At 43.3% G+C, this 24993-nt stretch overlaps 1 protein-coding gene across 2 annotated transcripts in view; it reads left to right on the plus strand.

The window, feature by feature from the left end:
• The first annotated feature begins 2102 nt into the window (after positions 1-2102).
• Positions 2103-24993, plus strand: part of CYB5R4 (cytochrome b5 reductase 4) — a 38145-nt gene continuing 15254 nt past the window's right edge. For both annotated transcript variants that reach the window (XM_066612485.1, XM_066612486.1), the window contains exons 1-4: positions 2103-2272; positions 6156-6309; positions 12022-12122; positions 15770-15854. In XM_066612485.1, coding sequence (XP_066468582.1) covers positions 2198-2272; positions 6156-6309; positions 12022-12122; positions 15770-15854 — 415 coding nt within the window. In that variant the 5' untranslated portion in view covers positions 2103-2197. The remainder of the gene's footprint in view (positions 2273-6155; positions 6310-12021; positions 12123-15769; positions 15855-24993) is intronic.

The following is a 24993-nucleotide window of genomic DNA, read 5'->3' on the forward strand; positions in this document are numbered from 1 at the left end:
TATGATCAAAATATGTATATTTTCTCTTCTATCATTTGCAGCTAATGAGTTCCCAAGTGAGAAAAAGTGTTCATTTTTGGTCATGACTTGTTTAATGACATCACTTCCTGCCTAAGGACATCACTTTTGGCCCTCAGCAGACATTATGAATGCTATTTGGCCCTCTGTATGAAATGAGTTTGACACCCCTGATATAGGACCTTAAGAAGAGCCCTGCTGGATCAGGTCAAAGGCCCATCTAGTTCAGCTTCCTGTATCTCACAATGGCCGACCAAATGCTTCAGGGAGTGTTGTAAACTTAGGGGAGTTTGGGGTGCTCAGAGTTCTTGGTTCTTGAACCCTAAAACCCTCAAGGGCCCCCTGTCCAGTAGTACTGTCACCACCCTGTACGTGCCAGTGCCTCAGTCCAGGGTCACTGAGACCCTCTAGGCTTAACTCTACCCCTTGCAGGCACTGAGTGCTTTCTCCAATTAAAGCTTCAGTCCTCAAGTTACTAGACCTCAATGAGCACTTGGTAGCTTGCTGAACATCTAGGTAGGATTCTGAACCTTTGTCCCCAACAGACAATGAAACAACTTGGTAAAAGAGATTTTAGTTTATTAAGTACATAAGGCAACAAATGCTAGAGGCATAAACATCTAGGAAACATATCAGCAATAAAATAATAAAGCTAGCTGGCTATCTCTATTAATCTCTAACTCTCACCTGGGTCAGCTTCTCTTGTAGATCTTATAGCTCCAGGCTACCTGTGAGGCCAGATGCCCATGGTGGACCATGGAGCTCACAGCCTGCAGGATGTTGCACCCAAAACCTCTGTCCAAGAAGGAACCAGACACACCCCTTGGGGCACTCATTAGTATTCTTCTTATGCTAATAGTACTGAGGTGACTTCATACTTAGACTGTCCAATCAGAAACTTTTGAGGACAGAACCTTCTCCGAGTTGGTTTGGTTGGTAGCCCTCCTAGTTCTTACCCCTCCCAACTGGAGATCCACAGCTGCACTTCATCAGCTTGATAAGGCACCTTTCTGTCTTGCAGAGGTGCTAACATTCCAATGGGTTGTAATTCTTGTTTGTCCTTTCTGGCCAGCAAAGGAGAGACAACAATCTTTTTGTTTGTTTACTCACATTCTTGCAGCTAGGAACTGCTAGCCACTTCTCCGTCACTGACATAGCTTGGTTCAGGCTTCACATGCTAACCAAGGCCTAACATGTACATATCCATGACAGGGAGCACACAAGACAGCAAGATACAACCTGCGTCCCGGTGCCCTCCCCTGCATCTGGCATTCTGAGGTAGCCCACTTCTAAAATCAGGAGGTTGCACATCCCCATCGCATCCGGTGGCAAGGAGTTCCACAGACTAACAACATGCTGGGTAAAGAAATATCTTCTTTTGTCTGTCCTAACTCTCCCAACATTCAATGTCCCCTGGTTCTGGTGTTGTGCGAGGGGAAAAGAGCATCCCCCTATCCACTTTATCCATCCCCTGAATAATTTTTTATGTCTAGGATCATGCCCCCTCCCCCCTCAGGCGCCTTTTTTATCCCACTGAAGCCAGTGGAAATTTCCCTGCAGGAGGTCAGCATGCACTGCCTCTTAGGTTCTAATAAACTTAGCAAGACTTACTTCAAACCAACCACAGACTGGTTTGTGGAGGGGTTTTTTTCCAATTTAAAAATGCATTGGAAAGCAGGAGACAAATGCACAGAAAGAAAGAAAGAAAGAAAGAAAGAAAGAAAGAAAGAAAGAAAGAAAGAAAGAAAAAGAGGAGTCTTCAAGGTGGGCAACAACAGCAGCTGAGCAAGCAAGGTTTGCAAGCCCAGCTGCCAGGTTCGCATCCCTCCAACGCAGCACGATCCCAGCCAGCCTCTGCCCAGGACGTCCCCGGGCCACGAGCCCCCGCCGTGCTCCCTGTCACTGTCAATCAACGCTGGCGGATGGCGCGCGAGCCCAGGCACGCACAGCTAGGCACGCGACCGTGCCCGGGTCCGCTGCACTAGCTCAGCCCCTTCTCCTCGTTCCCTCCCCGGCGCATCCACTTTTGCGCCTGCGCAGTGCGCTCTCCTTGCCTCCTCCTGCCTGTCTCGCAGGGCCGAACTCGGAAGTGGTAGGCAGGGCTGAGAGCGGCTGTGGCGGTGCTTCTGCCTGCAGGAAGAGGAGGCGAGACCGTCTCTCGCCCCTGCGCAGCGGAAGGATGCTGAACGTCCCCTCTCAGGCCTTTCCTGCGCCCAGCTCCCAGCAGAGGGTGGCTGTGGCAGGGCGTAGCAAGGTGCGGGGCTGGGAGGGGGGGGGATCAGTGGGGCTTCCTTCTCTGATGCCCCTGAGGGGGGTAAGCTTGGACTGGGGGGGGTCCCACAGCAGGCTGGTGTCGTGGGGGGTTGTTTTGCCCCTGCAGATGCTGAGACTGGGATTGCCACGCTTTGCTTTGCTTTCCTCTGCTAGGCTCTTGGGTCTTCTTCAACCAGTTGCATGGCACTTGCAGATTCAGCAGCTGGAACCTTTCCTGGCCTGGGGAGGCAGTGATGTGAAAGAAGAAGCCCCACCTGTTCGCTGCCTGCCTGCCTGCCTGCCTGCCTGCCATGCACCTGTTGAACCTGCTGGAATTCTACTCTGGAGGAGAGAGAGAAAGGCACTAGAATGAGGGATGGAAATGCTCATCCATCAGTGTTTCTTAATCAGTGGTATGGGCACAACCTGTGGTACTTGGAGGGCCCCCCAGACATCTGCTGCCCTGCAGCAAGACAAGTGATGTGACCTGACAAACATCAGTAGGAGGCTTGGTGGGTGGAACTCCATAGCGTGCTTTTCATGCACTCTAAAAAGCCCTTCTGTGCACCCTGAACTTCTTACTGGTGTTTATCATGTTGCATCTGGCCTCTTAATTCAGAAGTAACTGGCGATGACATCATCACCAGTTACTAAAGGTGTTGCTTTGAATAGGTGGATTATGTGAAATGGTACAGTTGGGGATAATTGTTGAGAAACCTGTCATAGATATTGAGTTGCTGTGCTGCCCTTTTTCTTGTCTGTGTCTTGTAGGTGACTCAGATGTCTGTAACTGCTTCCTCTTGTTCAAGTTCTGGGAATGTTGCATAATCAGTGCTGATTTCCGAACAGCCTTCTAGCCTCCATTTGAAAACATACTGGCTATCTTAGATGTCTTAATTCCATGCCTACAGAGTTTGGCTTTAGTTTTTGAGGGATGTGGAATGGCACTCTGCAGGTGCTTAGAGGCATTCTGTTTTCTTCCCATGATCTGGAACTGAGCCCTGAAGTTGAAACTTCAGCTCTCACTAAATCATGTGGGATGGGATGGGATGGGGAAAGAGATGAAACATACATTTGAAAGTCGGAAGGCTAGACGGAAACTGCAAGGCACTTAGGACCCAATCCTAAGCCAGGGCAGCACTGGCGGCCAGCATGCTGCCCTGGCAACTGTCCTTGTGCAAGTGCTGTAAGACACTTTGCCACCAGTGGTTGGGATGTTGTGCCAGCATTGAGGCCAACATCAGTTTGCATTGGACTCCAGTGCTGGGAAGATGCATCCAAGGCGTGTTTGGGCAGTAAGTGACCCTGTTGAGGGCAGGGACACTTTTTGGGGTGAGGGGAGGGCAGAATTTGGCAGGGAGAATGCGAGCCGGGGGAGGATCAGTCCCAGGAGGGGGCAGAAGATAGCGGCAGAGTCCACTACCGAATCCAATGTCCTCTCTGAGCTACTCTGCCTGACACAGGCCTCCTTGGTTCTATACTCACTAAATAGTGGGCGCAGATCTGAGGAGATGCATTGCTGCCAGCAGAATTCCACAAGGGAACATTTGAGAGGTTTCATCTCTTTCCCAATCCCATCCCACATTTGTTCCCTTACCCAGAGGAGGCTCTGGCAGCTGGTCCAGCCCCACAAGATACAATGGCCGCCATTTTGATGCTGTTGTACCTCACAGCGACCCCAGACCATAGGTTTGGGCTGCCTGACTGTTTTGTGTAAAGTTCAAAATGTAATTGTGACTGTATTCCCTATGTGTGGGTGAGGATGAGTTTTTATTTCTTGGTAGATATTTCAGTCTGTCAACCAAGATCAGGAGTGGGCAAACATTTTGGCAGGAAGGCCACATCATCTCTCTGGCACTGTGTAGGGGGCTGGGGAAAAATTAATTTACGTTTGATTTGAATAAACTTACATAAATTTATGTAAATGAATACATTAGAGATGGAACATATAAATGAATGAATTTTACTGAGCTTATTTGTAATACACATGGAACAGGCATATAGAACCACATGAGAACTGTGAACTGTTTGCCAAACACTCTTGGCAAGAGGTCTGGCTCAGTTGGTAGAGCTGCCTCCTTGTATGCCTGAAGATCTGAGGCTGCTAGTTCGAAGCAACCGGAAGTACCCGAGAACTGACGAAACGCTGATATACTGATGAGCTGACCCTAGGTGGCAGAGAGGAATTGCCGTCAAGTTCCACTTAGGTGGAGTGTGGGAGGCGAAGGGCCAGAGAGAAGCCAGACCAGGATGGAATCCAGCTATGAAAGACTAGAACTATTCAATTGTAAAAATCCCTACAGGCATTTAGAACAGCCTGCCTATGTAAACCGCCTTAGATTAAAGTCTGAGGAGAAATCTGACGACCAAAGAAAGGCGGTATATAAATACCTGTATAAATAATCAAATATATAGACCCATTCAGACTAAACCAGAAACACATGGAGACATAATGTTTAGAGGCAGTGGGGGAGGGGTAAATGCCTAGTAAAAAGCAGAAAATGTATGGAAACCTGATACACTTGGGACAATTATGGATGCACTTTTGCCAGACATGCAGACCAAGCCAGAAAAGTGAAGGGGGGTTATAAATGACTCCTGAGCACACACCTCTAGCCTAAGCACACAATTCCTGACCACACACCTCCAACATAAAGCACAGATTGGGACATAACTATCAGAGGCAAGGAAAAACATGCCTTGCTCTAATTTGGCCCACACTGGCGCAGGCTTCAACAGTCTCTGACAGACCAGAGGTTCATTGGAGACTGGGGGCTCCCTGTGGGCTGAATTGGGGGTCCCCAAGGACTGCAAATGGCCCGCAGGTCAGGGTTTGCCCACCCCTGACCGAGATTATTGCTGCAATTCTGAAACTACAAAGGCAGTTCATTTGGCTAATCCACACATGGTCTTTTTTTGAAGTTTGGAACAGTTAGCGCATCTGATTTCTGTAAGCTGATTGGCAATGATGCCAGTCTGTCTGCTGATTTCTGCTAGGCCATTTGGTAGATGGGGGCGGGGAATGTGGGGTCCCCTCAGGTTTCATGGATGAGTGTCGCACATGATATTCCAAATAGTACGTCCTTGCTATGACTTGCTATGCTTCTTGAACTTGAATTTCATTTGATAAAGGCATTTAATATACTTCAGTATTTGATTTCTAATATATTTACAGTATGCAGTTTATCAAATGCTAATTGTCATCTTATTATATACTTCTGCCTTTAATATGCCAACCCAGAAAAAAAACAAAACATCCATTGCGGATGATTGAGCTAATATTGCCAATTTTGATTTCAGTGGGATTTTATGCAATAAGCAAAATGCATTTTGGAAAAGGAAGCTTTACAAGGATCTTGCAGAGTTGTTTCTAGGTTTTGGCTAGGGATCCGTGCTTGGATAGGGAATTTAACAGGAGTTATCATCCTACAAACCTGCCTCACTATAGTTATTCTGCTTTGATATCAGAAAAGGAAATAGCTTGCATGCTAAATTTCTTCATCTGTTCCCTTCTTTGTTTCCTTCTGTAAGACAATTATTTTGTGTTTCTGCTTATATAGCATTACAAACTTGCAGGCAAACTCAATGTGTCAATGGAAGCTTGTTTCCTTCTGGAAAGGCACACTAAGAATCCCCCATCTCAATTGGTACTGCCTGGGGACAAAGTCTTGAAGGTCCCCCCCCCCCCCAGTTGTGGTTTTGCTGAGCTCTGCACACTGCTTTAAGAAGAAAAGCAAAACAAAAAACTTGAGTGGCATGTAGTATGTAGTTTGGCCCTGAGAAGGGTTTTTGCTCTAACCATAGAGGTCCTGAGTCCTCAGTTCATGTTCTGTTTTGTTTTGGCTTGTTAATATATTCCTCTGCCCCTTTCTGTCCCTTTTTAGGTACCTTTAAAACCAGGCCGAAGCCTTATGGATTGGATTCGGTTATCTAAAAGTGGAAAAGATCTGACTGGTCTAAAAGGACGATTGATAGAAGTGACTGAGGAGGAGCTTGCCAAACATAATAAGAAGCATGACTGCTGGATATGTATAAGAGGTATGTTGTTCTCTTCACAGTTCTTATGGGTGTGCTTTTTATTTCCAGTTTTGATGATACTTGATGCGCTACACTAATTTACGTCAGTTACCGAATTGTGATAGGCGTATGTAGTAGTAAGGTTTTTAGATAGGCCATTTTCAGATATGGTGCTTACCCCTGGTTAAGTGCTCCATGATTAAGCCTTGGAGGGCTGTGGGCTTGTGTGTTCCCCCTTCCTCTTTTCTTTTTTCCGTCTCCTTTGCAGGAGGAGGGAATTGTGTGAGCTCATGGCTTTTCAAGGTTCATTTTCTTGCTTTTGGTATGCTTGAAATGAGTGGATCAAGCAGAACCTGAACCAAAAATTGAGCAGAATTTCTGTTTCTCCTGTACTGTAAGAATACCATTTTTGGACTCTTGACCTGTAATAAGTCTGCTTCCTGATCAATTCTGTTAAGCAGAATACTAAGTACAGTAATTCACAAAATGTACTCTGTACAGAAATTTACTCGGACCCTGTGACAGAAAATGCATGCACTTTTTCAACAAATATTTTTGATTTTTTTTTTAACCAGTGAGATGGAGATAACCCAGTAATTAAACATGATATTTGTAGCATTTCCGATCTACGTATTCATTGCTTCCAAATGCTGTCTAATGGGGATAGTTGCAGAAAAATTCTGTTGCAACTTGGTTCTTAGAACCTGTTTTTATAGATTCCTCAGGATTGTTATGTACTGATATTGATGTGTACTGATAATGATGTGTACTGGTACTTTGAAAAAAGAACGTGGAGATATAAAACTTGAGTGGAGGGATGGGCTGCATGCAACTGCACTTTCATGTGTAACTTTTCTTATTGTTTCCACTCTTGATTCAACTAAAATGCAGTTTCCTTTGCATCTTTCCTTTGTTACAGCACATGTCATCTCTTGTTCTGCTTTGCTCACATGTAAGATTTTTGTTCACAGTGTACTACTTCTGCAAGCAGATAAGAATAGTCTTGGCAGAACAAACCAGGGTCCAGCTTTCTGTTTCTAGCTGTGGTGGACTAATTGCCTCTGAAAGCTCATAAGCAGGGTGTGAAGGTGACTGCCTCTCTTGGTTTTTGCCTCCAGCACCTCACTTTTGCAGTTGTAATGCATGGAGAATCTGTATTGCACTCATGGGAAATGGCAATTGTTAGACCTGTGCTCCATAAAGGTGTGCAATTCTTTCTTAGATTCCCTGGAAGATTTTTTTCCGTATGTCAGTTTGTCCATCTCTTCTGTATTTTTCTTTGTCAGTAGTACAACTTTGTACTAACCTGTACTTGTTCAGTCAACTTTATCTCTTTCTCTTCAGTCCTTGAGAACAATCTGTTTGTTGTTGACAAGTTGAGTCTAGCATAGCACTAAATGTGCTTTGTTCTGCTTTTGTTACTGGAGTTTGTGATTTCTTGGCATTGTGTAATTATACCTGGGTTGCATCCCAGCTGTAGATTGAGTGCCATCAAAGGTATGATGTATCAGTTACGCTTCTTGGCACAAAGGAGAACCTGTGTAGCATAGGGGTAAGAGACAGAACAGCAAATCAGAACTTCCCCAGTTTGAATCTCACCACTGTCCTGAACAAATCAGATGGCCTTTCTCTGGTGGCCATTGCTGTGGATTCAGCATTGGTGGGGTGACAAAGGCCTCTCTGCGGTGCTGCTTGCTCTCTGGGCAGCCGTTGCACCAGCGGAGAGGTAAGTTAGGATTGCGCTCTGAGATTCCTTTGGATTATTGGAAGAAATGCTTAGAATCTTCACATTCTATTTAATTTGAGAGACAGATCTGAGTACCTGCTGACTTTTATATTCTTAAAAACAAGAGGAGGCAACCACTTTATGGTGCAATATAAAATCTGTTTTACACTTAGTATGGTCAGATGTGTTAAGCCTGCAAAACACCTGGTCTGCACTGTTAAACAGTTTGTAAACTGTCATACTTTTCTATCTTACCTTGCATTTTCTCCTCCTCCCCTTCTCCCCCTTTTCTTTTGCTTCATGTCCAGCCTGAAAAAGAGTTCTGAAGAGCAATAATGCTTGATCATATTGTCTGACATTTTACTTTTAGAACCTTCATAAAAATATGGCTGTCCTGGGGATTTCGGGCTAGTATTCTGCAAGGACAGCAAACTAGAACTAACACATATTATTGTATTCAGGTCCAACCTATTTAAACACAGATTTTTTATACACGAATTTGACTCAACATGAATGGCCACTGCAAATGAGAAGGAATGTGCTGATCCCTGGAGAAGGGGAAAAATGCACCCCTTTAAAATCAGTTCAGAAAACTGAACAGTCCTTTAACAATAGCCTCCTTAATGAGAGAGAGAGGGCAGCTGGCTGACAGTCCATCAATCCTTCTCTGTCCAGCGGACCCCTCCCTTCCCCTTGAGCATGTGAAAGAAAGGTGATAGCTTTACACTTGTGAAGGGAGGGGCTGAGTGAAGCTTTCTAAGTGCTTGGAGGACGACTGATGGATTGTCTTCTCAGTGACTCTTATCTTACATCACAAAGGTCAGCAAGGCTGTTTTTAAATCACTGGAGCAAAGAAACTTTGTTTTTTAAATTGATTTGCTATAGTGGGTTTTTTGCCATCCACTTGAGTGCTTGGAACTGAACCCACGTGAATAATGAGGCTCAACCTGTAATGTATTCTACTTCTCCCCTAGATGACATGATTTAAGTTTTAGTATTTCCAAGTGTTACGATTAAATGTTGCTGCTTTGTATGTTTCTTCTATGTGTTGTCTCAGTGTGATGCTCCTAAGATAAAGAGAGGCAAAGTTTAATAACAGCACCTGCTTCTGCTTTTCAGTGAAGCTGTAAAATTGCAAGAGTGGTGGTGCTGATGATGAAAGTTCACTTGACTGCCTAGGACCATCCTACAGAGATAAAAGGAGAGCAGTCTATATGCAAAACTGCCTGTAGAGTTCTACCAGCCCAATCCTAACTAACTTTCCAGCGCTGATACAGCCATGCCAGCAGGGCACGCACTGCAGTGAGGGGGCAGTTATGGAGGCCTGTTCAAGGTAAGGGAACATTTGTTCCGTTAACTGGTAGGTGCATTGTGGCTGGAAAGTTGGTTAGAATTGGACTGAGTGTATCTAAATCTATATATGCAGTGTTTGATACTTTACACTAGATGGCATTCTTGGCACATGTGGGATTAAAAGTCATTTCGCATACAACCATTGATGCCATTGATATATGTTTGTTGCACCAAGAGGTACAGTGCTTTCAGATGAATTGTCTCTCCTTTATTTTTATTTTGACATCAAAGTATTGGTGCACTATTACAGAATTGAATAGCTGATGTTGCGCAAAAACAGTGCTTTGGTTTTTGTTTCCTTAAAGGCTACGAGTTTATTTCGGCATAAACTTTTGTAGCACATATTTTGGAAGCTTTGGTCACAGGAGCTGTGTAGTGGCAACCTTCTGCTTGTGCCAGCTGGAAATAAACATGTCCAGAGCAGTGGCACTTGGGGATGCACTGCTGATAATATGTGGCTGTTCTCACTCCAAAGATGGCCCTACAAAAGAGGCTGTGGCTGGAACAAAATGGAGGGTGGCTTGAAAGGGGAAAAGGCTGGCCTGACCAGGACTCAGCACTCTCTTGTCCCTGCAGGTGAGCCTAGCTATCTCTGCCTTCTGAGAAACTGCTGCTACCACTGAGGAAGGCTGGTAAAGCGAGGACAAGCACTAGCCTAGGCCAATACGCTCCTTTTCTGTGACAATGGCATATACGTGGGCTACCATTGCTTGGGTAACTTGACAGCTTAGAGAAGTGGTACTCAAACTGGGGTGTTGCGATGCCCTGCCCTCTGCCCCCTTAAGGGGTGGGGAGGGGGGAGGCATCAACATGATCGCCAGAATTGTGTCGCTGTCGAGGGGCACAGAAGCTTGCTTAGACTTACCAGAGGCTGGAGCAGGCTACCAGGGGTGCGGGGAGCCCCGTGCCACCCTCTGCAGGGCCCCTCCACAGCATGCAGACACTCAAAATAATGATCACAATCCACTTCTGGTTTTTGGTTGCGAAACCAGAAGTGGGTTGCGATCGTTGTTTTGAAAGTTTGTGCACTTTGGGGGGCCCTGCGGAGGCTGATGCGGGGCTCTTCACATCCCCAGGAGCTTGCTTCAGCCTCTGGTAAGTTTAAGCAAGCCCCTGTGCACCTCAACAGCAATACAATACGATTCTGGCTATCGCATCGCTGTTTCACCCCTCCCCTGCAAGAACTTGTAGCGGGACTCAAAGTCCCAGAGAGTTTGAGAACTGCTGGCTTAGAGCATTCTTATCTTAAATTCTGCAGAAGAATTTACAGAACTTCATGTAATATCTTAATGAATATACTGATTCAGTAACAGATTTGGAAAGCAAACATGTGTATTTATGTTTTCCCTGTATCCATATGGGGATGAATGTTTACTCACATAATATGTACACACACATGCAGATGCTTGTCCATTAATTTTGGGGGACAACCGTGCACATTCAAGTGTATGAGGTGTATCCTTTGAAGTAAGTGGTGCTTACTTCACCACTTGTGCTTGTGCTGATAAGTGCTTGTGCTGATCCTCCATGTTTGTGTATAAGCAAATATAAGGAGGCTGTGGATGTAGAGCCTGTTATTTTGTATTGCAAATCACAGTTACAAAAGATGGCATTAAACACTATTGAGAATACTGTATTTGTGGTTTATCGAAAATATTATTTCTTGAACTTGTATTTCATTTTTTTTGCTGTATTTTGCTTAAAGGCAGCTTTACAACTATAACAGCATCAATAAAATCCAGTAAAAATATTATATGAAGCAGTAATAACATTACTTGATTTTATTTCCTAACCTTGAAGAGAATTCAGCAGGTGCCGAATCTCTAGAACACAAACTATTGTGTTAGTTTTAATGCTTTGACTTTACTTAGGGCCCAATCCTATCCAACTTTCCAGTGCTGATGTAGCCACAATGCAGCCCTGAACAAACATTCCCTTACCTTGAGGAGGCTTCCATGATTGCCACCCCACCACAGGATGCAGTGCATGCCCCATTGCCTTGACTGCATCAGCCCTGGAAAGTTGGATAGGATTGGGCCCTTAGGGTAAGATTGGATAGTATTGGGCTACCCTGTGGTGGAGAGGCCCCTAGGGTCCAATCCTATCCAATTTTCCATCTCCGGTGTAGCCATAATGCAACCCCGTGGTAAGGGAACGGATGTTCCCATAACTTGAGGAGGCCCTGGTGACTGCCCCTCCACCACAGGATGCAGCTACACGCCCCACTGGCACAATTGCGCCAGCACTGGAAAATTGGATAGGATTGGGCCCCTGGCCAGCTATTTCTTTTTAATTTAACAATGGCCCAAATCCTAACCAACTTTCCAGCACTGGCAAAGCAGTGCCAATGGAATGTGTGCTGCATCCTGCAATTGGGTGGTACTCACTGAAGCCTCCTCCAGGTAAGGGAATGCTTGTTTCCTTACCTTGGAGTTGCATTGCTGTTATGCTGGTAGAAAGTAGGTTACGATTGCACCCAATGTTTTTTTTGTGTGTGCGTGTGTAAACACGGGTACAATATAGTCTCTTTCATTATACCAGTTCCAGTTCATAAATGTGTTATTTCCAAAGAAAAATTTTTTTTTTTGCAGAGAAGTCTGTGCTTAATGAGAGATTATCTTTTTTTAAAACAATTAAAATTGTTTATTTTGTAGGGCTTGTATATAATGTCACTCCATACATGGAATATCACCCAGGTGGTGAGGATGAATTAATGAAAGCAGCTGGACTTGATGGCACAAATCTGTTTGATCAGGTAAAAATCATGTACAAAACCTTTCATATTATTAAAAAATAATTCCAAATTTGCATACTACATGAATAAGAAGTTGCTTTTTTATCACTTTTTAAAATAATTATGTCCTGTAACTCTTGACTTGCATGGTCTTATTTTACCTGTTTTTGAAATCACCCAGTTCAAAAACTAATGCCAGGAGTGCAATTTGAGTAAGCTCATTTTTTAAAAAAAATACTGTACTGTAATGTGATTTGCTGCTGGAATGGGGTGGGGCTCTTTGTGTTTATTTTCTTAAACCCCAAGAATGAGTCTCCCTCTACAGTACCCACCACACTCCTACTTGAATATTTGGGAGTTACTTCACACAGCAGTCAGGACCTCTGACTGCAGTTCCATATCTTTCTCTTTCTGCCACTCCTGAGGTTTTTTCCCCAGGCTTGCCAGTCTGGCAGGCAAGTTGGAATTGATTCTGTCTGCCTGGAATGGACTCTGCCTTGAATTATGCAGGAAGGGAGAGTCCTTTTCAGCCAGTCTGCCAGCCAACCAGACAAGACGGGGGGGGGGGGGAACTCACAGAATGACTCTGCACAGCAGGGAACCTGTTACAGTATGTGCCCCATACAGTAAGGCACTTTGGTGGCTGGATAAGGCAGACCTACCAGACTACTGCTGTGTGTAAGCAAATGTAAGCACACCTTTCAGACAATGGGGCAAGGACCAATCAGGGCAAAGTGCTGAGTCATTGCACAGAACAAGGAGAGATGGGAAAAGCTGATGCAATCCCCACCCAGGATGATGCAATGATATTCCTCAGTGATGAGGTCATGGCCTTTCCCATTGGCTGACAGGAGTATAAATGTCCAGCAAGCACACTCCACTGGGTGGGTTGTAGGAGTGAGTTGCTGCACTAATCTCTGCTGGACTGATGCCTGATTTGCTGACTACTTGGACTGTTTGCTGGACTGCCTCTGCTTGCCGATTTCTGAACTGCCTTCTACTTGTAAATACTGCCTGTAAATAGACTCTGGTGTTGGTACTTCCCTGGGTCTTGCCTCCTTTTTCTGATGTTCTTCCCTGTGCTCTGAGCACCACAAGCTGCAGCTGCTGGTTTGCGCTTCTGCTATCTCTGTGTTTTGCCCATTATCTCTAACTGTAGCAGCACAGGATGCTGCTCTGGGGAGCACCCAAGGCTTTTGAGGGCCTTGGTGCTTGGTGGGAGACGCACAAGACTATATCTTGTGGCCTGATGGGAGAGTGCTAAAAGCAGAAGCACTCTGAGGGTTTGAAAGTTAGATCTCTAGGCAGCAAAGCGTTAGAGCAATGAATACAACAGACATGTATAGTAGCAAGATGCAGACAGAAGGCCAGATGCAGAAGAAGAACTTGATGCAGAAGGAAAAAAGCATCTGGGATCCAGCCTTCTCTGCCTTTTATTCCTTCTCATACAATTCACAACAGGCTGGGGTTTTCCATTCTCTGATCTTGTTTACAATACTAAACCATGAGTCAACAGTCTGCGTAATAGGGAAATTTCCACAAAGATGATGAGACTCACACTGGCTGTAACCAGTCGGCTTTCTAGCTAAACCACAATCACATTCCTAGATATGATTCTTTATAATATCACCTTGTTGACAGGCTACAAAGCTTCAGACCTGAGCATGTCACCAAGGCCGCGCCGAGTTTGCTCTTGCGCATGTGCAAAGTGTGCTTTGCTTCATTGTCAACATACTAAGGCTACGGCTAGCGCCTGTGTAGATAACCACTACATCTAACAGAACCCAGCCCAGCTCCAGCAGCCAGAGATCCCAAGAGCTTAGTCAAGTGTCTCCAGGATTCAAGTATGAGCGTGGGAGGTTTCACAGCTTTGAGGAGGGATGGGCAGCACTGCGGCTTCATCAGAACTGGAAAGCTGGATAGGACTGGGGCCTTACTTCCAAAATACTAACTACACCATCCTGGCTCTGCATGTTTTTGATATGCACAGAATTTTTCAGGAACCTGTGTAAATCAAGATCTGCCCATATTGCATTCCTGTGTGGTATAAGACCAACATTTAATTATAACACACAATGAGAACTAAACTACAGGTGCAACCTTTTTATATGCAGATTTTTTATTTGAGGATTTATCTCAATTGGGGGGATTCAAAGTTGCACACACCTTTGCCCCTCACTAGTGTCTCACTCTGTTTCAAGGCAGCCCAGAACATTGAAAAAAGGCTGCGCCTTGCATAGGCACAGAAATAGCCCTGGAGCCATGGAGGAGGCTCCATAAGATTGTGCACCTTGTGAAGGAATGGTAAGACTCCTTGTAGCCCCCAAGCCATCAGTGAGACTCTTCAACATCGTGTTCATGGGAAATGGAGTCAGTTGTCAAGAGTGAAAGAGGGGAAGCCAAGAGAAAAACCTTTGTAGCCAGAGCAGGTGCAGCAAAGAGTATCTCTGTCTCTGCCCGTCTGTGTGTGTCTCTTTCTTTCATGGAGGGAATTGCTTTAAAACCCCACGGAGTATTGTCCTCCAGCTTGTTTTGTATGCCTTTCTCAGAGCCGAAAATGAGAAAGCAAAACAACCCAGCAAGCAAATCTTCCGAACGATCCAAAGCATTATACTTAGGCTACAATCCTATCCACAGTTTCCTGGGAGTAAGCCCCACTGATTAGAATGGGACTTATTTCTGAGGCATAGGACTGGGCTCTGAGAAGCTCTGCATGCCATCTGTGAAACAAGCGGGGATAGCGGGCAACAGGGAAGGGGGGATGGTATGGGAACTGGGACGTGGTGAGGGGGGAGGCTATTGAGAACTGTTGCCTTAGTTTCCTTTCATCCCCAAGTGTCAGGCTGTAGCACTATTTGCTTAACTATATGCAATTTGTGTAACTCTATGCAATTTATGTAAAATCACGTCATTTCCGGTTCCAGTTTAGCAACACACAGATTTTCCCAATCACGGAGGTTCAGGAAATGAAACCCCTGTACATAAAAAGTTTGCACCTGTATTCTGTTGCTTCTGTAGTAGCTTTCAATTTTCTTTTGATCACATTTCATTCATTTGTGTTGCGTACTTAAGGTTTAAGGACAAGCAAGGACAAATTGAACAAGATACATGCTTATATAGTTGAAAGAAACTCAACTGCTAGTCTTTGTGTTCTCACAATGCAGTTCATGTAGTCCACTGTAGAGTGGACATGTAGAGTGCTTGAAATGGGAGCAATAGTTATGAACCTGATTTTGAAACACCTGCACTTTTAAAGCCAATTTTTCTTCATCCAAGTTGCAAGTACTATATCAATCCTTTTTGAATGGTGGGGGAAGTTCACCTCAGCACTTCATGAGTGAAAGAACCTTAACAAGAGAACTAATGAAGTGTATAAAATAAACGTTCCTTTTTTATTGCTCCTTTTTATGTAGTTTGGCTTAGAAATAGGGTGAGCTACACATCTAGAATTCAGGTTGTAGAAAACCAATATTTATTTACTCAAGTATTGCTATCCTAGAGAACTCGCAGTGTAATGCAGTGGCCTCGAGAGCACCTCTGTCTAGTTAATTTAAAAATTCTGGGTAATGAGCTTACTTAAGTTTGTGACACGTCTGCAGTTCTTTGAAAAAAGCACTATCATATGTGCTGGCATTCATTTAAAAGGAGTACAATTTATTTCTTTGTAGGTTCATCGATGGGTCAATTATGAATCTATGTTGAAAGAGTGTCTTGTTGGAAGAATGGCTGTCAAATCTGCTGCTGCTTTGAAAGGTATGCACCCTATGTTTTACCTTTCCTTTCCTACCTCCGACACCTTTCCTACCTCCATAGGTGGCAGGACATCCATAGGAGCAGGGCATCCATGTTACATATCCCCTCTCACCTGTCCTGGTGCCTGGGAACTGGAAAGACAGGGATGCACGTCGTATTTCATGCTGCCACCCATAGCTGCTGTGGCGAAGAAGGCCTCTCTGCTGCCACTATAGTAATGGGAAGCAGCGCAAAGGAAAGCTTGTGCCTGTTGCTTTTGCTTGCTTCCTGCTGATTCCTTGTCACCTTCTCCATTGGGCCATTGGTCCAGGCTAGTTTATTTGTCAGTGGTTGCTGATCATTGATACCCTTGCAAAACTGTTGATTTTCTCATTTAAGATCAGTTATAAGCTTTTAGTTAGAATTGGTGCATGTTTTAAGTCTTGTCAGCATTCCTGTCTTAAATATGAAGGGGAATTCATTTAAAAAGCACTGTTGTTGGCTCCTAATCTGTCTGACTCAATCCAGGAAACTGAATTTTACTGTTGCTAGGTAGCTGATGTCACTGGCATATTTAGATGCTGCAGTGTGTAACATAACAGAATGGTCTTTTAGCTGCATTGAAACACCACGTTGCTCTGAGACCTTTAAATAGCAAAGCTGTTTTTAGATAGACTTGGACCAAAGCTGTTCTATTACTTTTATATGGTTAAAATAACATACAGGAACTGTGTAACTTGACAAATTACAAGTTGTGCTTGACCCACAATCTTGGTTTTTCTGCTGAATAACACTGCTATGTATTTTCTGCTTGCAATAGGGCAGCTTTGTGCAATCTTTGGACCTTGCTGAGTGTCGAAAGCTAAAAGCTTGTTTTTCCCCCCTTGTCTTGCAAATCAAAAACTTTGATTTTCAGCTTGTAAGGGAGACTTTACTGAAAAGAATATTTTAAAATGTATTTTTAGTCACTGAAAATTTTTTATATAGAAAACTTTGATTTAGTTTGCTTGTAGTCAATAGCATTTGATAACTTGTGTTCATTGCTCATTTAGATCTCTTGGTCTGGAATAGTGTATCATCACTCCAAGTTCAAAGTATGAGAGTGTACCCATTTAGCACAGCTCCTTATGTTCCCAGGATGTGGTTTTATCTCTTGCTCCCTGTCAGGAAGCAATGCAGTACAGGAGAGAAAGGCAGGAGTGTACGCCTGATTTTTAGCTTTAGCTAGTCTGTAGGCCCTCCTCTTGTCCAGATACGCCATAAACTGATTGCTGATTATCCATATCCTGGCTAGTTCTGTTTCTTGAAATACGGTTTAAATTTGTTTGTGGTATACATGTTATAAGATGTTTAAATGGTCTGTCTGTGGATGTTAATGCTCAACATTTTGTGTTTTATTAAAAAACATTAAAAATTTCCCCCCTTCAATTAAGTCATTGAACCAGTTAATGTAACTGAAGTTAAGATTTGACCCATATATGAGTGGAATAGTACAGTTTTTGCAACTGATTACTGTAGTAAGTACTTGGGAATGTTAAATGCACGTGAAAATAGGGGCAACTGCCAAATAATGCCTGACAAATGTAAGCATATATAGGTGTGCCCCCATATCTGCCTGTGTTCTGTTCCAGAACCCCCCTCGGTTAAGTGAAACTGTAGATATGGGCAAACACCCCCCATCCTGAGCCTCTCTAGTTCTCCTAATACCTTATAAGGCATTAAAAACGTCACTTCCGGCTTTTTTGTGTTTTTGCCTCTAAGGTTCAGACTAAGTGTGGCAGAGGCTGTGGATGTCCACAGCCTCTACTGGGCTCAGATGACCCCCCTGGAACTGGTTCCCTCACCCCCGGAGGGGGTGCATGCTGTGGGAGGGGAGCACGAATCTGATCTGCAAATAAGTTAATCCATGGATACAGGATCCATGGATACGCCCCCCCCCGTATTGCTAGTTTGACTGCTATTTTGACTGCAGTTTCTTTAATTTTATATAGTTTGTGACTCCGTTGTCCGTCTATCCCACCAATTTTAAGCAATTTGTGTCATCTTATTGCCTGCAGTGTCCAGATTTGTGGATACATCCCATCCAAATCATCACTAGAACAAGCCCTAGGGGTGGTGTGCATGAATAGATGTCCCACGAAAGCTGCTTTAAATTGCTTCTTGTTATGGTTTCTGTCATGTGGCAAGCTGTTAGTGTACTCAGGACTCAATGCTATCTGACACACACTTTTGGCACAGTTGCATCAGCGCTGGAATGTTGGATAGGATTGGCCCCTCATTGGGGCCAATGAGTTTTTTCCATGGTTCTGAATGCTTTGCACAGTGATATGGAATTACTTCCAATTTCCAGGGAAGATTTTTAAGGGGGAGTTTAGGCTGAACAAGTATGTTTGTGAGAATAGTTTAAGATGAGAAAAATGCAATCCAGTCCTATACCTATTTACTCATAAGTAAGTCCCATTGATTTCAGTGGAGCTTACTCCTAAGTACATTTCTGTAAATATTTATCCTGAATTGCACTGAATTAGGCTACAGACTGAGAGCCCAATACTATGCATGTCTACTCAGAAGTAACTCCCATTATAGTCAATGGGGCTTACTCCCAGGAAAGTGTGGATAGGATTGGGCTGTGAGGGTGCAATCCTAACCCCTTATGCCAGTATTTTCCAGCACTGGCATAGCGGTGCCAATGGGACATGTGCTGCATCTTGCAGTTGGGTGTCACTCACAGAGGCCTCCTCAAAGTAAGGGAATGTTTGTTCCCTTAGCTCAGGGCAATGTCATAAAAAGAGACCTTATGATACCTTCCTGAGGTTACTGCCGATGGAACAACATTAAATCTGGCTTGTGTAATTGCACAACATTCCTTAGGGTTAATCCAAAGAGCCAGATAAGGAACCATCTGGTTGTGGGGTAACAGAACGTGAAAGTTTAAGGGGTAACAAGTCCGTGTGGCCTGGCTAAGAGGGGTTTGAGCTTCGATATCCGCAAGCCTTTGTTTAACTTTTGAAAGGAGTTCCATCTTCGAAGACATGGCCAGATGGTCAAAAAGAAGACCCAGAGATTCTATTTCCTTCCATATTCTAGTGAGTCACATAGAGGTATTATGTTCAGAAATCATGAGGTATAGCATACTATCCAGTGTGCCCAGTATATCCCTAAAGAACTTAGCCTGAAAATGCTTGAACGAATGATTAATCGACCTTAACCATACTGGAGAACCGTATAGGAGCTGCAGTACTACTTTGGCATTATAGACCTTAAGAACAGATGGAATATGACAATTGCCTTGCCTAAAGAAAAAAATGAATAGGTTGAATAGTATAGTGGACTAAGGTTAGTTGACAGCTTCTGATGGACAGCACATGTGAAATTATAATGAAAATTCACCCCCAAATATCTTATCACTCCCTAAGATCTTAACCTGTTTGGTTTTCCTCCCTTTTATAGCCCATGAATATGGTTTCCACAAATTTGAGAACATACTAATTACAAATCAAGTATTTAATGTACCACTTGGTGGTGTTTATACAGTAAACCTACATGAATTTGGAAAACATAATAATAAATGTATTGTGCCTACATATATCTAAGTAAATGCTCTCTACTTTTTGTTCAAGAACTTACATAACAGTGGCTCATCAAATAACGATATTTGAGTACATATGGACATACATTTCTCTTCAGCTTAGTGGCTTTGCATTAGATCCAGAGTCTACTCGTATAGTGGGGTTTTGCTGTCCTCTAATTTCCACAGTAGCCCACTGTGTTCTTGAAGGTTGGAGGATCTTGGGTGGCTGAGACATTGAGGGCCTAGAGGAGGAGGTGGGAACTGCTAAAAAATAAAAATGAAAACACTTTCTATTGCTATTGCTGCTCTGGATTTTACGTATTTTCATTTTATACTGTGGGAGTTTCTTGCTATCATCGTCACTGCACTTTTCTTGACTGCTTCCAGAGACTTGCCCCGCTGTACCTGAAGAAAAGAGAGTCTTAAATGGTAAGTTTTCATGCTAACAACATCTCAAGTTTTGGCTCCTTTTTAATTGCAGCCTACAAAATAGAAATATGCAATTCAGTTTTGGAAGGGATATGAATCTTGAGATACACATGCTGACCTTTGTAAAGGTTTAATTTGCTCTCTGTAACTATAGAGACAGAGACTCCAATCCTATCCAACTTTCCAGCACTGATGCAGCTGTGCCAAAAAGAGTGCACCCTGCATTCTGTGGTGGTGGGACAGTCATGGATGCCTCCTCAAGGTAAAAGAACATTTGTTCCCTTATCTTGGAGCTGCATTGTGGCTGCATTGGCACAGGAAAGTTGGCTGGGATTGGGCCCAAAGTCGAGTCAGAATGCTCATTTACTAAAGTGGCTGTTTCAGGGTTGTTATGCTGATTTTACCCATCTCTAACCCACCATCTGGTTCAGAAATGAGTGAGTGGGATGGCTTAGATTTTTGGCCTGTTAATATTAACTTCTGGGCTACTAAAGCTCACCTTGCCATCTATCTATTATGCAAACAACGAAACAATCACAAGATTCACACATTGTTTGGCTTTTAGATGAGTATAACGAGGTGTGCGTGCACATGCCACACACATGTGAGTGCACCAGAGAAAATGGCTAAAATAGGGGGAGTTCTGATGTGTCCCACTACAGCAGATTCTCCAGAAACAGACAAGGCTGAATTTCAAGAAGAGCTCCAGGAAAGACCTTCAAAGACAACCCTAAAACATCATATTGTACCATAAACATCCTGATGCAAGAAACAAACTGTTTGTACCAGTTGGAAGGGCAAAGGAGAAGACAGAGGAAAACTAGGAAAATTGTGGCAAGGAAAGAAGAGGAAAGAACACTAGACTGACTGACTGATGACAGGCAACAAGAGGGGACAGAAGAGAGAAACCTAAAGCTGACAACAAATGGTTAAAAGGCAGCACAAGAGAGAAGTTCATTAGAAGGAAAAGGTCACTGATCAAGAGAAAACAGATATCTGACATGCATTGTCTAAACTCTGCCCCCCCCCCATGTACCATGACATAGCTGGTCACTCTTACTATATGCCTGCGTGAGTATGCTTGAATAGGAGTGATCAGACAGCAATGTAGGGGCAAAATTAGCAGACCAGCATGGGGCAAACTAGCAAGCAAGTGTAATTAATCTCATGATTTTGTAACCGAAAACTCTCATACACCCGAGTTCTTTTCTTCTCTGAATAAGCTTTATTATGATCAGCATTAATTTATGAAGAGAACAAAGGTTATGATCAATAGACTGGTTAGGATGCAGTAGTTACATCCCACAATTATAATTTTATTAGAATAATGAGAGATCACAAGAAGAGTATACTGAGAATCAATGAGGATCACTTTCTTTCGACCTCAGTTTCACTTCTGTAATGTGGAAGTGTGAAGAACTTGGGGGAGGGGGGTGGCTGAGAAAATTAATCAAAGATTGGTGACTAAAGAGGTGATATAAATTAATGATGAAAATAGGAAGGAATACTGGTTATACTCTGAAACTGACAGAACACTTGGTGTCCTAGGCCTCATACTTTAACATTCAAAGTTAGGGCACACTTCTAACCCCTGGGTTAGGCCGGTGCAAGTCACTTGCGCTGACCCAGGGGTGTCGCAAACATGCCGTAGGGCACGTTTGTGCCAACTTAGGAGTCGGAGAGGAGTTATGCTGGCCTCCTGCACCAGATCCAGGCTTGGCGGGGTAAGTTTGCGTCAGCCAAGTGTGGCCAAGATGGGCGTGGGGAGGGTGGGGAGGAGGTGGGGAGGAGGCATTTCAGGACAGGGGAGGGCAGGCACCAGGCATTCCTGGGGCAATCAATTGGGACCGGGAGGCAGGGCCAGGACCTGGCAGTTATGCCAGGTCCTGACCATGTTCCTGGGCAGCACGGTACGGCCCCTAGCTGCTCTGTCCTGCTTGGATCTGCATCACCTTTTCAGTTGGCGCAGATCTGAGTAGACCCATTGGGTCCACTGCAGTGTGACATGGGATAAGGGGAAAGGTTTCCCCTTGCCTCCGGTTATGCTGGTTTTGGCCTCAAACTTGTGCTGGGTGCAGCACAAGGCCCGGTGGCCTGCTTGCTCCAGCACAAGTTAGGATTTGGCTGTTAGATAACAGTGCAAGCAGGTTATGGACAGATGACCATGTTTTGTTTAAGGGTGCCCCACTTCTCCACCTTATAATCATCAGGAAGAGAACCAGGATACAAGTTGGGGACTTTCTGCGCATGTCTACCTGAAAGTGTTCCATTGAACTTATTAGGGTATATATGCATAGGACTGTGTTGCAAGTTTGTGATTTAAAGAATAAATTCTTTCTCCACGTTTGTAATTCTGCAAGTCTTTACCAGGTCCTTCTTTAATTGTGTGTGTTTTTTCAAAATTTCAAAACCTCAATCTTTTTATACTTTTCTGTGTAGAGAATCACATTAGTTGATCAGCTGCCTTGGGCATCTTAACTTTTAACAGAAAGGTGGCATCTTTTTCCAGCTTTGTACTTTCCTTTTTCCAGATGAGTTGTGACTAAGTTTTCCCAGTGTTAAAAATGTAGCCATACTGTAGAATTATATAATAATGTTGTGATATCTGCAGTTTTATTTTCAATACTTTAATCATTCCTAATACAGCTGTGTTCTGTGCCACTGAAGAGTTGACATTTTCAGTGAGCTTTCCATGGTGACCCCATCTTTCTGGCATACTTGCATTTGGTTTAGACCTTGTCAGTATAAATATCACTTGGCTTTCCAAGCCTTGCTGATTTGATTTCCTGACTTCCTAAGTGCTTGGTCTTCTTGCGTTAAACTGCAAAATCTTATTATGTTAAACTGGAAGATGTGTTCCATAAATTTCTAGTGGTGAGAATTCTGACACTTGTGACTTCTAAGCAAGCTGATTTATTGGAACCCTTAGAATGGTAAATTGGGAAGTTAACACCACAATTATATGCATGTCTACTCATAAATAAATTCCATTGTATTCAGTTGGCTTGCTCCTAGGAAAATGTGTGTTGGATTATAGCCTTAAAGTGTTTAAATTGTTTAGTGTTAAATCTAATGAGAGCCTGATCCTATTGATGGGAGCACTGGTGGTGGGTATTATAAAAATGCTGTAAAGTGCTTTCAAACACCCAGTGAATAAGCAGCACCTGCAGGAAGGTCTGTGCTGTCCCACGAGTGCTGTATCCTGCCCAATAGCCACCGGCAGAGTTAAGGTTTGTGCTGGGCCAACTGAATAGTGGAGCAGATCTGAGTAGTTCCATTGAGCAGGCTAGGGTGCTACACTGGGTAAAGGAAAAAATGTTCCCTTATCCAAAGGAGACCTCTTGCCTGCTCAAATCCAATGCTGGATACAGTATGGACCTGGCAGCCCAGCTGTGCTAGTGTTGGATCGGATTGGGCTGTTAATGTTACATGGAACTATATTTTCTGCAGATAGGCAAGACTTACTTTAATTAATAAAGCAAATTCTCTAAACAGTTTTTTGTTGCATGTACCTATACAGCATTTAAAGTATTTTAAATACATAAAAATTGTAACTATTGAATATTTTTTACGATGCATTTATATTATTGGAAAACTTACTAGATCTAGAACTAAATGAATCCTAGAACTAATAAATTTGGTCACATCTGGGATGATATCCAACTGTTCCCACCTTAAAGATTATTAAAATAGACTGCCTTTCCCCTCCCCCCCCTTAAACAGTATTATTTGGCTGTATTGATAAACTTGTAATGCTATAAAATTATTGTCATGGAACAATGAAGCTAAAGAGTAATGTCTTAAGTCTTTATTTTTAATTGAATAATGCCTCATTTTCATGTTGCTATTTCTCTACTATTCTCCATTTTCAAGACCCTTTCTCTGCTATTCAGACTTGCCCTGTTAGATAATACCTGGGAAATAAGGTCAGCATTTCTGAATGTCACTTCCATTCTCAAGTGAAGGGCATATTTTCAAACAAACAGAACTATATTTAGATGGAAGAGTTGAAATGGCATGCCTAAGCATGAGGAAGCTCTTAATTTTTCCCCCTAACCTTGGTATGTGTTGCTTTGCTAGCAATAGAATCTATTTTATAACCTTCTTGTTTGGCTTAGAAGGCATTCCTGGATATATTGGTTCTCTTTTTTTTCTTAGGTCTCTAGTCATTGCTGCCATTGTAATTCTTGCAGGGGATATTTCTGTATCCTATATGCGATTGATTTCTGTGAATCTGGAATCCAGAATTTAAAGGAATTCCTTTAAAAACTATTTTCTACAAGGAAGTGCCATGCTTGTCAGTGGCATTACCAACAAAGAATGCAGCAATACAGTCCAATGCTATGGATAGGCTGCACTGTGGCCTTGAAAAGGATGATACAAAGGAAGGATTGATATAAAGGAAATGCAGTCTTGTTTCTGGCAGCTGGAATAGAGGCAAAGAGAGCTGGCATGCTGAGATGGAGGCCAAGTACTAGGGAGAGCTGCTTAGCTATAGAATTTAATATTGTGGTTTTCTAACAGCTTCCCCCTCCCCTACACACACCATAAAAACTTTACACTTCTCTGAAAGGTACTGATGTGCAAGATCTATCTAGGATAGTTGTGGTGTTACATGTGAAAATAAGAGTTTGCTCGGGTTGGCTGTGTGATCAGGTGGATGGAACAGCAATGTGTGAACATATCCAAATGTTTTTGTGCCAAAAAAGAGCAGCTGTTACCTGAAGATCCAGTAAGTTTCAGATAGTTGTGAGTAAACAGTGTGCTTTATCTGAACCAATCATTTTAGTTTGTTGCATACTTATTCTGTCCTTCCTCCGAGGAGGCAACATACATAATCTCTTCCCTTCCCTTTTTATCATTACAACAACTCTGTGAAATAAGTTAGACCAAGAAATAATGACTTGCCTCGGACCACCCAATGAGCTTCATGTCTGAGCTGGGAGTTGACCCAAAGTCAAAGTTTGATGCCCTGACCACTACACTATGTTAGTAAAGTGCCGCCATAGTATTTGACTGGTTTTAAAAAAAATTAATATTCCACCGTTAAGATTGCTTAACTTCAATATAAAATAAAAGCTTAATAAAACAATAGTAGCATCACAAAAATTGGCAACAATTAAACACGAGTGAAATAAAGACAGGTTGGCTGTCACAAAT

The sequence above is a fragment of the Tiliqua scincoides genome, chromosome 1 (assembly GCF_035046505.1).
Source record: "Tiliqua scincoides isolate rTilSci1 chromosome 1, rTilSci1.hap2, whole genome shotgun sequence".
NCBI lineage: Eukaryota > Metazoa > Chordata > Lepidosauria > Squamata > Scincidae > Tiliqua > Tiliqua scincoides.